Source organism: Vanessa cardui, chromosome 30 (genome assembly GCF_905220365.1).
Source record: "Vanessa cardui chromosome 30, ilVanCard2.1, whole genome shotgun sequence".
In the NCBI taxonomy this organism is placed as follows: Eukaryota; Metazoa; Arthropoda; class Insecta; order Lepidoptera; family Nymphalidae; genus Vanessa; species Vanessa cardui.
In genome coordinates this window covers 2,043,100-2,056,547 of record NC_061152.1, presented here as the reverse complement: position 1 = coordinate 2,056,547, position 13,448 = coordinate 2,043,100, and the positions used below count along the sequence as shown (strand labels likewise).

The 13,448-nt window shown below is 35.1% G+C and overlaps 3 protein-coding genes across 3 annotated transcripts in view; 1 reads left to right on the top strand and 2 right to left on the bottom strand.

Moving 5' to 3' along the window:
• Positions 1-4,429, bottom strand: part of LOC124542227 (intersectin-2-like) — a 30,498-nt gene extending 26,069 nt beyond the window's left edge. Inside the window, exons 1-5 of the mRNA XM_047120174.1 lie at positions 4,336-4,429; positions 3,788-3,911; positions 2,962-3,060; positions 1,970-2,048; positions 211-981 (exon numbers count right to left, since the gene is read on the bottom strand). Coding sequence (XP_046976130.1) covers positions 211-981; positions 1,970-2,048; positions 2,962-3,060; positions 3,788-3,907 — 1,069 coding nt within the window. The 5' untranslated portion in view covers positions 3,908-3,911; positions 4,336-4,429. The remainder of the gene's footprint in view (positions 1-210; positions 982-1,969; positions 2,049-2,961; positions 3,061-3,787; positions 3,912-4,335) is intronic.
• Positions 4,430-4,866: 437 nt separating this feature from the next.
• On the top strand, positions 4,867-6,834 carry LOC124542202 (MIP18 family protein galla-2). The gene is made up of 2 exons (XM_047120147.1): positions 4,867-5,151; positions 6,445-6,834. Exons 1-2 carry the CDS (start codon positions 4,875-4,877, stop codon positions 6,633-6,635), a joined length of 468 nt encoding a protein of 155 aa, XP_046976103.1. The 5' UTR covers positions 4,867-4,874; the 3' UTR covers positions 6,636-6,834.
• A 2,492-nt stretch (positions 6,835-9,326) lies between these two features.
• Positions 9,327-13,448, bottom strand: part of LOC124542305 (gelsolin-like) — a 28,568-nt gene continuing 24,446 nt past the window's right edge. Inside the window, exons 15-19 of the mRNA XM_047120272.1 lie at positions 12,802-12,922; positions 11,506-11,654; positions 10,387-10,497; positions 9,965-10,090; positions 9,327-9,492 (exon numbers count right to left, since the gene is read on the bottom strand). Of these exons, the coding sequence (XP_046976228.1) occupies positions 9,436-9,492; positions 9,965-10,090; positions 10,387-10,497; positions 11,506-11,654; positions 12,802-12,922 (564 nt within the window). The 3' untranslated portion in view covers positions 9,327-9,435. The remainder of the gene's footprint in view (positions 9,493-9,964; positions 10,091-10,386; positions 10,498-11,505; positions 11,655-12,801; positions 12,923-13,448) is intronic.

Sequence of the window (13,448 nt, the reverse complement as noted above, 5' to 3'; positions counted from 1 at the left end):
TTTCCCACTGCTGGGCTAAGGCCCCCTCTTCCTTTAAAATTAGTCACATGCAGGTTTCCTCACGATGTTTCCTTTCCCCGCCGAGCACGAGATGAATTATAAACTCAAATCAACTGTTGAATATTCAGCGGGGCTTGCCTGGGTTTGAACCCGCGATCATCAGTTAAATTATTTAGACCAAAGTAGTTAATGATTCTTTATAATGATTACCTGGTTTTGAGAACGAGTCACTTTTAACGGCCGTAATAGGCGTCGACGTGATCGGCTGACCGGAAATCGAACCCGCTACACTTGTCACGGCTGGCATCGGCGGGCTACCCATCGAAGCGACCGTCGTACCAGTTGGTATTTGTGGTTGGGAGCTTGGCACTAATGGGGTTGGCCCAACGAGCGGTGGATTCTGAGCCAAACCAACCAAGGGTTGGGATTGATTCAATGGTTGGTTCGACATATTCATGATCGGCGGTTGAACTGGCATTGTGTTTATCAACGATTGAGACATCAGAGGCTGGCTCGAATTCATTTGAGGTTGAGAAGTATTAATAAGTTGGTTCATTGGTTGGGTTGTGCTAGTTAACGCTCCTGGGACTAATGGCTGAATACCGCTAATCAACGGTTGATTTGAACCGATTAACGGCTGAGATGGAGCTACAAGTGGCTGAACCGAACCTAGGGGTTGAGTTGCACCCATAAGTTGAGGGCCACCAATCAATGGTTGCGTGTTAACCAATGGTTGAGTTGAAACCAATGGTTGATTAATCAATGACTGGTTACTGGACATCAATGGTTGGGCTGGCATGGGTGGTTTGACGCCAGATATAAGATCAGGTACAGCTGTTGGCTTCGATGGGATTGGGGGCTGGTTAAAGTCGCCCAGGAGAGATTGATTAGACTGTGCCGGTAAGCCACTGATCAGGGGCTGGGAAAGATTTGGCATTGGAGGAATTGGGGGTTTTGGGGGAGGGAATTGTTGTTTTGGACCTGTAAAATAATAAGAGATGATACGTCTGAGTTGTGTCGTGTTTTATTATAAATAAAGACATTAATCAAACTATGACTATTACTGTAGAGTACAATACAGCTGAGTTATTATCAAATCGCATGAAATTTTAATTCTATTGTGCTAATATGACTATAGTCGTCTTAGTCTTTCGCATATCAAATCCATTACCAGTGAAAGAGATGAATAATGTTTGTCAGTATGATCTTATCATAATTAGCATCATAATTAGTAATATCAAAAGAACTTATATAACGATAAACTTTTTAATTCTATTGTGTTAATCTGACTATTGCCGTCTTATTCTTTCGCATATCAAATCCACGTTGAGTGAAAGAGATGAATAATGTTTGTCAGTATGATCTTATCATAATTTGTATCATAATTAGTAATATCAAAAGAACTTATATCGTGAAAAACTTTTTAATTCTATTGTGTTAATGTGACTATTGCCGTCTCAGTCGTTCGCATATGAAATCCATGATGAGTGAAAGAGATGAACACTGTTCGTTAGTTACATCTGATCATACTTAGTAATATCAAAAGAACTTATATCATGAAAAACTTCTTAATGATTTTGGTGTTATTTGACTAATGCTATCTCTGTCTTTCGCATATGAAATTAATGACGAGTGACAGAGATGAACAATGTTCGTTAGTAAGATCTGATCATAATTTGTAATATCCAAAGAACTTATATCATGCAAAACTTTTTAATTCTATTGTGTTAATATGGCTATTGCCGTCTTAGTCTATCGCATATCAAATCCATGATGTGTGAAAGAGATGAACACTGTTCGTTAGTTACATCTGATCATACTTAGTAATATCAAAAGAACTTATATCGTGAAAAACTTTTTAATGATTTTGGTGTTATCTGATTAATGCTGTCTCTGTCTTTCGCATATGAAATTAATGACGAGTGAAAGAGGTGAACAATGTCTGTTAGTAACATCTGATCATAATTACCAGTGGGACTTAATGAAGCAAGCAGCGATGGCGGCAACGTCTTTGGTATTTCGATACCATGTAGCTTTAAATTTATAATCTGTAATTAATATTGTTTTTATTAAAAATAATTCTTTATTTATTTTTTTGCTGTGGCAACACATTTTATTTCAGCTATATCACTTAGGAAGGAGAATACAAGCTAGGTACTTCTCTTAGGTACTCAAATGATGAATGCATCATAGGCAGAATTTCTCTTAACAATATTCAAGGAAAGATGAACTATAATATACATTCAAAAAGAACATTTTAATACATTGAAAAACAGACAAGCACCGCTGAATATTCATGCGCTTAATTTGTGTTTATAATTCATCTCATGCTCGGTGTAGGAAAACATCGTGAGGCAACATGTATCTAATTACATAGAAATTCTGCCACATACGTACTCCATCAACCCGCACTGGAACAGCGTGGATATGTTGCAAAACTTTCTGCTAAAAGGGAGAAGAGATTGTAGCAGCACATCTGTATGTAGTTACGACGACGACGCTAGCCACTAGATAGTCACTCCAAGCGTATACAACATCTGCAGGCCATCATTACATCCTAAATCACTCCATAGACGACTCTAAATGTATACCTCATTTATGCACATAAAACTGTATTGGAAACACATTATAGACTGTGGAATGGGTTGTTTTTGATACTGAAACCTTTGTATATAGACCCGAAACATTTATCTAAATAAAAAATTCATTCATTCCTTCATCTACAAAGCATTTGTTTCATTATACTGCCACACACTTCTTACATTGGCCAGATCCTCTAAAAGGCCCAGCAGTGGGTTTACAGTCTGTTGTTGTTACACAAAATTTGATATTTATTTGAGGTTCTACAACCCTAATTAATAACACAATCTGATGTAGTCTTTCCCTTGGAAGGTACACAGTGTTGCCAGAACATACTTTAGCTAATATGCTATCTAATAAATTAAATAAATATTGACAAACCTTGCAAGCAATCGAGAATTCCTTCAAATCCAATTTGCCATCAGCATTGGTGTCGGCCAGTGACCATATTTGACCGAGAATTGGTGGGGGGAGTTGAGACTGGAATTAGACAGTAAGATTGTGATGAGTGACAAATATAATTAAAGCCTATTTGAATAAAGTTTATTTTGTTGTGATGATGAGTCGAGATGGCCCAGTGGTCAGAACGCGTGTATCTTAACAGATGATTATGGGTTCAAACCCAGGCAAGCACCTCTGTTTCATGTGCTTAATTTGTCCTTATAATTCATCTCGTGCTCTGCGGTGAAGGAAAACATCGTGAGGAAACCTGCATGTGACAAATTTCATAGAAATTCTGCCACATGTGTATTCCACCAACCCGCATTGGAACAGCGTGATGGAATATGTTCTAAACCTTCTCCTCAAAGTTGTTATTGTTTTGATAAAAGTAACTCTGTTAAGCTTTCAAGAGTGAGTATGAGTTTTCTGTAAATTATTAGTATTTTATTGTATGATTGATGAAGGAGACTTTTCCTTTGTGGCTTCCCTTACATGATATGGTTTTAGGTTTACATAAACATACCTTAGGGTTCAAGCTTAACATGTAAATTTAAATTTGGTTCATGATTTAACTGTGAAAGCAAAACAGAGAGTTACTTTCAATTAACAAGATTAGTATGTATTATGTAATGGTTTTCATCCTTTCGAACTGGTGGTAGCTTTACTAAATATAATTGTTAAATGACAATTCAAAAGTGCTTGTAAAAGTTTACTTAAATGAAGTGTATTTGATATAAATGTTGTAGTCAACTGGAACAATACATACTTGCAACATGAATCTCTTTGCCTGTTCCCCTGTTAAGGTACCATTGATGGGTCCGAGGTTACGGAAGTGCTCCGCAAACTTTGCGTGCTCGTGGGCTTGGATAACCCAAGGATCGGCCATGGTTCTGGAAATAACATTATTATATAAAATTTTATCAATGCCAGTACAAATATTATTGTATATAACTGATACTATAATATATAACGGAACTTCTAGATGGTGCAACAATGTCGATGAAATTATTGTTTAGGTTTCCTGGGTGGTGTAAGTTGGACCCAGTAGGTGGCACTGCGATCGGGAAGTATACAAAATTCTTATTTATCCGGACGAAATCGGGACAAGTTACTAGTGTTATATAAAATTTAATATCTATATTAAACATTTACAGTTGTTAAAGCAACTTTACGGTATAGGAAATGAAGATAATAATGTTTATTTCTGGATTTACGTTATCTTTATAGAAAGTTTTGATTTTATTATTTTAACAAATTAAATATTTTTTTAGACTTAGACCATAGAAACTTAAAGAAAACGATATTAATACTCACGTAATATTCGAGATCTTATTTAAACAAGTTACCAACGCCCCTTCACAATATAAAATGTAGTTAGGAATACTTTTGTTCGACTGTATTGATCCAAATCAACTGTCAAAATTATGGTTCAGAAATTGATAAATGTAAACATAGTTATTAAATTATGTTTAATTTACTAATAAATACTGTTAGAATTTATCCAATAAATTCGTGTTTCATATTTCAATAACAAATAGAGATAATTTATTAAATCGGCTAAAATTTTATTTTCTCAACTTCACAATAGAAAGTTATTAGAATAAAATGTACGATTTACTCGTGTAAATATATTATATATAGTATATTTATAATTATACATAGTAATTAATTATATTTTAAAAGCTTTTAATTTTGTTAAATAAAATTTATTTCCATTTTAGAACGAATGTTATGTTAGGTTTAATTCTGACATACATTGACAATGAACATATGATCTCGTTCCGTCATTATAATTTTATAAACATCGCTTTAGCTGTAAATATTTCTTCTTAACCTAGTTTTTAATAAAAAAAATGACGAAAACCGCGGATAACGTGAATCCTAATGTTTACGAGAAGGGTTCAGAACGGGAAGTGACGTCAGCGGAACTTGATGAAGATGTTTTAGACGACATTGATGAACGCGAGATTTTCGATCTTATTCGTAATATCAACGATCCTGAACACCCACTGACTCTCGAGGAACTACGTGTGGTGGAACAGCAGAATGTATTCATAGATAATAAACAAAACTTAGTTCGAGTTTATTTTACGCCAACGATACCACACTGTAGTATGGCTACTCTTATTGGTAATTAAACTTATATATTTAATATTATTTACTTGGTAGTCGGGCTGTGTAAGCACGTCTGGGTAAAAGTAAAGCAAAGCCTGTAAATAACACATTGCTGGGCTAAGGCCTCCTCTCCCATCAAGGAGAGGGTTTGGAACATATTCCACCACACTGTTCCAATGTGGGTTGGTGGAATGCACATGCAGCAGAATTTCGATGAAATTAGACACATGCAGGTTTCCTCACGATGTTTTCCTTCATCGCAGAGTATGATATGAATTATAAATACTAAGCACATATCTATATTGGTATTTGCCTGGGTTTGAACCCGAAATCATCGATTAAGATGCACGAGTTCTAACCACTAGGCCATCTTGGCTCTTCTACGTCTGGGTAGGTACCACATATTCATCAGATATTCAGCTGACAAACAGCAGTGGGGTGAGTTAGTAACTACAGGCCCATGGGATATAACATATAGTTCCCAAAATTAATTTTGCATTGGTAATGTAAGGAATCATTAATATTTCTTACAGCTATTGTCAGTGGCTCATTTGCTTGTCTGACAAACTATACTATAAAAATATTTTTATAAATTTAAAATATATTTATATTTATTCATTTTAGTGACCCACCAGATTTATAAAATATAATTTATACCATGTAACATAAAGGAATAAAGCAGACTTCTGCTAATAGACTAGTGAAAAATTAATTACAATTGTTTTGTTAGATCTAATTAAATTGCATACAAATGTTATCTCTATAACATGAGCTGCAGATCAAGATCAGACAATTTAACTATTCAATTTTCCATCATAAAGTCCTTAATAAGAGCTAACTATGTGTTAAGATGCTCGCGTTCTAACCATCTCAAGTGAATATTAAGATTATTTATTCTTTTCTTATTTTCTTTTGATTTCATTTTGTCCATTATTTAATACATAAATTTACAGAGAGATCTTGTTGCAACTATTAACATCTATATTATCTATACATATAATAAAATTGGAGTGTCTGTTTGTAATATTAAAATAGCCCATTTTTACTCAATGCATATGTATGTATACACGGTACATATACCAAAATAACATTGTTAACAATTTTTGTTGGTCTGTCTGTCTGTTACTCTCGGCTAATCACTGGAACCGCTGGACCGATTTTGACGGGACTTTCACTGGCAGATAACTGATATAAGGTGTAACTTAGGCTATAATAATAGTTTTTTTTAAATTCAAACGCGTACAACGTCGCGGTCGCAGCTAGTGTATAATATATTTTCAAATAACATGATTTGGTTTATTCTTCCAGGTCTATCGATCCGAGTTCAGTTACTACGAGCGCTGCCAAGTCGTTTCAAAGTAACAGTGGAAATATCTGAAGGTACACATATGTCGGAGCACGCTGTGAACAAGCAGTTAGCAGACAAGGAAAGGATTGCCGCCGCTCTTGAGAATAATAACTTAGTACAGATTATAAATCAATGTATTGCCAGTTCTTAATAATAATCTGTTAGTAATAGAAATAAAATTTGATACTTTTTGTATCGTTAGATATGTTAGTAATGTATGTTTATTAATATTAAAATTAAGGTAATTTTTTTAAATCGTCGAATCTTATTTATAGTTTCGTATTTTATTGTAGTCTCCACTCGTAACTAAGCTTTATATATGTCACCCAGGGTTGCCAATGTCTATTCACCTAAGTCGGGGAAAAAATTACCTAATTTCCAAATTTAAAAACATGGTATTTGATGTCTTTTTTCGTGTTGATCCTTTTTTTATATTACACGGCGTCTCTATTAAGGAAACTATCTCGTCTGTGTAGTCCTTTACTGTACACAAACTAAGGGTGTCCTATAATGAAAAAGTATTTGCTAACATGCTAACTAATAATCGACTACAATTTCAATTTTCGTACTAACAAAACATCGGCTAAAGAATCAATTACCGATCGTTTTGATATTATATAAAATTCCCCTCGTTTTGACAGTGACAATTTCCACACCAATCCCCGATTGACTATCGATTCCCAGCATTTTGGGGAATTCCCCACACATTGGCAACGCTGATGTCACCGTAAGATTACGAACATCGTTAGATTACAATCTGTCTCATGAGATTGTAAACTGTCGAAATATTGTGAACCGTGAGATATGATTGCAATTTAACGTATTATTTTTCGCTATATTGTAATCTATCGATGTTAAACTGTGAGATTACAATATGGGAATATTAGTAAATCCTTTATTCATTTGTGTCATTGTTAGTATTTTTTTTTATTAAATTCCAATTTTTGACTTTTAATTGAAGCGATGTCATTAGACGAAATCTAAATAATCTATGGTAATTTTGACGCAAACTTTGAATAGGCTATTTGACTGGTTTTTAAAATCCATTTTATATTATTTAGTAGAGGTTAAGGAACCCAGTAAAAGTTTTTCTGTTTTTATGTTTCTAGTACATATTTGCCGAAATATATCATATTAAAAATTCCATATTTAAATAGGGTGTGAAAACGCCATTTGGAAAATATGGCGCTGCAATGGGGTCGGTGACGTCACTTGCCTGTATTTTAATCTGTGGTACATATAGTAGGCAAACAAGGTTAACAAGCAAGTGACTTCATCATAAGCCTGGCCAATCAGGAGCGTTTTGTGTCACGTGACAAACCTTTCTGATATGGATTTTCGCATTGTCAAATAGTCTATTGATGTGATGTCATTATCTGTGTAGTGAGATTTTTATAACCTGTGATACAATGAACCTCGGCTCAGTTGTATTCAGAAGTTTGGAATTAAAATGAAAAGGGATAACACTAACAGTAGTTAAGTAGAACAGTGTTTTATTATAAATAACTAACGACCTGCCCCGGCTTTACACGGGTGCAATACTGATACTAAATATACTACAGAATTTGTTTATTTACGACATGATAATTAGAAACTTTCTTGGTAGGGCTTTGTGCAAGCCCATCTGGGTAGGTACCACCCACTCATCAGTTATTCTACCGCCAAACAACAGTACTCAGTATTGTTGTGTTCCGGTTTGAAGAGTGAGTCAGTGTAACTACAAGGGACATAACATCTTAGTTCCCAAGGTTGGTGGCACATTGACGATGTAAAGAATAGTTAATATTTCTCACAGTGTCATTGTCTATGGGTGATGGTACCATCAGGTGGCCCATATGCTCGTCCGCCAACCTAACCCATAAAAACAACTTCTAAAATTTTTAGTGATTCTTTACCATATTGTCCTGTATTATATACAAAAACCTTACTCTCGAATCACTATCTATTAAAACCGCATCAAAATCCGTTGCGTTATTTCAAAGATCTAAGCATACATAGCGACAGATAGTGCTAAGACTTTATTTTATACTATGTTAATGAAGATATATGAATCCAAAACTGTTAGTAATGTACAATATAGCTGAACTATTGATTATAAAATCGTAATAGGCTATTTGACTGGTTTTTAAAATCCATTTTATATTATTTAGTAGAGGTTAAGGAACCCAGTAAAAGTTGTGTTTTTTATTTCTAGTACAAATTTGCTTAAAAATATCATATTAAAAATTTCATATTTAAATAGCGCGCAAAAACGCTACTTGGACAATATGGCGCTGCAATGGGGTCGATGACGTCATTTTCCTGTATTTTAATCTGTGGTACATATAGTAGAAAAGCAAGGTTTACAAGAAAGTGACTTCATAATAAACCCGGCCAATCAGGAGCGTTTTGTGTCACGCGACAAACGTTTGAAAAAATACATTTTTATTTATGGATTTTTGAATAAATTAAGTATTATTTTCAACTTTCGTTAGTAAATAACCATTTTTAAACTCGTAATACACACTGATTACAATAATTCACGATTTATTTTTCGCATTGTCAAGATTTTTTTTTACATCTTTTTAAGATTCATTAAGTAATGTCAGAGTAAGAAAACCTTCGTCAGTTTACAAATTCCTGTATCAAGTCGTAATCTCTTAGTACCTTTTGAATCTAAACATCAAATCATTGCGACGCAATATGTCATTCTCGATCGGTAAAGCAGATTATCGCTCACACTGAGCACGCGAAAATAGATCTTAAGGTGACGAACCTTTTCTTACCCCGACTGTACCTATGTACTTTGGGAACTATCTCTGTCTTACTATTTTATATAACATGTTTAAAATAAGAATAAATATTTGGTTATTAAATGCATTTTTATTTCACAATTTAAATAAATATAACATGTTTTGTCCTTGTCTGGCATAAATGTTATATGGCAGGAGAGAAAGGGACGGGTTGTTTTTTTATTTGGAATTGTTAGCTTTCGTTTCATTCTTGATGTCATCGTATGAAGATTGGTTCTGAAAAATAAAAAAAATATTTAATTTACCCTTAATGCCGAATTCAAAACAAATCGTTATGTCAAAAAATGTTTGAATGTCATTGAATTCTGCATAATGATTAAAAGGCAAAATCAAAAGAAACTTTATTCAAGTGGACTTTTACAAGCAATTTGAATCGTCATTTTACAATTAAGTGAACCTACCACCGGTTCGGAAAGTAGATTCCACCGAGAAGAATCGGCGATAAACTCAATTGTTACTTTTTTTCAACATTTAAAAATACAGTCATATTAGTTAAATACAATTATATATGTATGTTATGTATCCTGCTTGGAAGTCAACAGGTATTAACTCCACGCTTTTTTATCATCTATAAAATCTTGTATAGGATAATATGCCTCTTTATGCCTCAATGTATTTTTTACAAACGATTTGAATTTACAAAACGGCAAAGTTAAAAATGTCTGCGGATATTTTTCATTATTATTACCTCCCACAGATCGTTCTCCCAACTCGGGAACATTTTCTTGAACGTCGCTGGTTCCTTCCCTTGTTTCAGGGTGACGACGATGGCGGAATCAACAGTGCGCTCCAAGCCATCATCTTCGATGTATTTCTGTGAAACAACAACTACCTGTAAGATTCCCACTGCTGGGCTAATGCCTCCCTTTGAGGAGTGGGTTTGCAACATTACAACACGCTGTTCCAATGCGCGTTGGTGGAATACACATGTGGCAGAATTTCTATGAAATTAGACACATGCAGGTTTCCTTCACCGAGCACGAGATGAATTTATAAACACAAATCAAGCACATATATATAGTGGTGTTTGGATGTGAACCCGGATTCATCGGTTAAGATGCACGCGTTCTAACCACTGGGCCATCATAGCTATTACTTCACGTAACTTACAGTGATGATGTCAAGTCGGGCTGTCTTGACACGTTCAGGGATGTTCGTGCCCAACCACAAGTAGAGTTCCTCCCCATTGTCGAGGACATACGCTCCATCATCAGAAAGGTCCTGAAAGATTAGCTGGTTAAAAACTTATCTTAGCTGTGCCCGCGACCTTGTACGCGTTTGAATTTAACAAAAAAGAAATATTATTGTAGCCTAAGTTACTCCCTACTATATCAGTTATCTGCCAGTGAAAGTCCCGTCAAAATCGGTCCAGCCTTTCCAGAGATTAGCCGGAAAAATCAGACAGACAGAGCAACGAAAATTGTAAAAATGTTATTTTGGTATAAGTACCGTGTATACATACATATGCATTGAGTAAAAAAGGGCTATTTTAATATTACACATAGACACTCCAATTTTATTATATGTATAGATGCTGGTAAAGCATAAGTTTTTCTTGCCGGTTCTTCTTGGCGAAATTAACATTCCCAATCGGCTAGCAATAGCTTAGCATTTAATACAGTTTTGTAAAATTTGAAAAATTCAAAAGTCAAAAAGGCCTACTTGAATAAAGGCAGGATCGAATTTGTCAATAATGTATTTTGTCTTTGAATCAGTATGTTTTAAAATACTATTAATTACTAGTAATATTATTATAATTTCACTATATCCAGACATTATGAACATTATATATACATCACATAGAAAATCTTTAATCTCCATCACCTATATTGTGGTCTTTAACCTATTGGAGGGCCTGGGCAAATTAGTAATGGGGCCCCTATAACTATGACAGAACACTATTTTATTAGAATAGATAAAGAAACTAGATAAACAAGGTTATAGATAGACTTTAGTAATAATCACATATTTGTATTATAGTTGTTTATTTGATCTGACGGGGTCCCTATCGATCGCGGGGCCCTGGGCACTTGCTCAAAGTGCCCAATGGGAAAGAGGTGTCTGTTTGGGGGCTTCAGGGCAGTTGCCTCGATAACCCTCTCTCAAATCCAGCTCTAAGAATCGTACTGATAAAGAATTTAGTTATTTTATCAAAATACACATTAGAAATTATAAAGCCTAGTCATTTTCTAAACGAGAAATGATGACAGTATGGTCAGGATCACTTACCGTCTGGCTGAAATCCGGTGGTAGCTCTTCAAACTTGATCTTTCCAGAGGCGGTGACGGTGACAGCGGTAAGCGTGGGTGGTGTCGTCACTCGACGGTTGACGTTCAGCTTCCAGCGAGAGGAATCTTCTTTCTCATCAGGAGCACCACCTAGGAATGTGGAATCATTTGAATCAGCGATATCCGAATGAGCTGAGATGGCTCCAGTGGTTAGAAACCGTGCATCTTTTTCAAAAAAAATCAAAAATCAAAATAAACTTTATTCAAGTAGGCTTTACAAGCACTTTTGAATCGTCATTTTACAATTAAGTGAAGCTACCACCGGTTCGGAAAGTAGATTCTACCGAGAAGAACTGGCAAGAAACTCAGTAGTTACTCTTTTTTAATATTTAAATAATACAAAGTCATGTTAATTGAATACAATTATTTAAATTAATATATCCTGCTTGGAAGTCAACAGGTATGGATGCACATACCTGTTGTACACATACACATACCTGTGTATACAGGTTTAGATGCACTAACCACTCTATCTATTAAAAAAAACCGCAAAATCCGTTGCGTAATTTCAAAGATCTAAGCATACATAGGGACAGACATAGGTGATCGACTTTGTTTTATACTATGTAATGATAATATGTATGAATCGGTTAGAACGCGTGCATCTTAACCGATGATTGCTTCAAACCAAAGCACCACTGAATATTCATGTGCTTAATTTGTGTTTATAATTCATGTCGTGCTCGATGACGGAAAACAACGTGAGGAAACCTGCATGTGTCTAATTTCATAGAAATCGTGCCACATGTGTATTACTCTACTGAAAGCCGCGTAAAAGAACTTCATGGCAAAATTCGACAAACGACGCTTTATTGTTATTAACACGTTCAATGCGGAGAGAGGTCTAAAACGCCTCGTATGTGTCACTTGCGGTGCTGAGAGAAACATAGATGTCTCTGTCTTGCAAACCGTAACGTCTATTTGATATATTGTAGAAAGTGATGAATATATTTATATGATGCGTATTGAAAACAGAATACTGTGGAGTACCTATTACAGAGTCTCGTAGACAGTACCGCGCTGAAGAAATAAAATTCAAAAATAAAGAGTAACTACTGAATTTCATGCTATTTCTTCTTCGTGGAATCTACATTCCGAACCGGTGGTAGCTTCACTTAATTGTTAAATGACGTTTCAAAAGTGCTTGTAAAAACCTACTTGAATATAGTTTATCTTGATTTGATTTGATCACATCACAACCAGTTATGTTTAGTTGCTATGGTAATGGTTAACTTGCCCAATAACTCCCAGAACTCCTCAGGCTCCTCTCCCTCCTGCACGTCCGTGACTTCCTTCTCTTCTCCAATCAAGAGAGACACGAATTCCTTAGCTGCTTCCTGCTCCTTGTCGTTTGACTCCTAAAATTTCATCCCGATTGAAGTTATCATAGTTTTGATTATTTTAAAGTGATCATCAATCAACATGATCACTAACAGCCTGTAAATTTCCCAACGCTAGACCAAGTCCTCCTCACCCTTTAAGGAGAAGGATTGGAACATATTCCACGCTGTTCCAATGCGGGTTGGTGAATACACATGTGGCAGAATTTCGTTGAAATTACGTTACTTCACAATTCTTTCCTTCTCCGCCTTCACTGGGCCATATCAATATTCAAGTGCTTGTAAAAGTCTTCTTGAATAGAGTCTATTTGATTTTGATTTTGAATAACCCAACCTGGGTTTTTTGGTTTCGTTTTTGCAACGATAAAGTAGCCTATGTTAGCGTTTTTCTTTGGTTAAGGCGTGAAAACGTAACATAGATATTTCACTTGTATAATATTATTATAGATTTATTCATTTAATTTATTTATATAATATGTGCTTATAGGCATTTGGCCTATAAGCCGAGAGCCGAGTGATTAGAACGCGAGCATCTTAACTGATA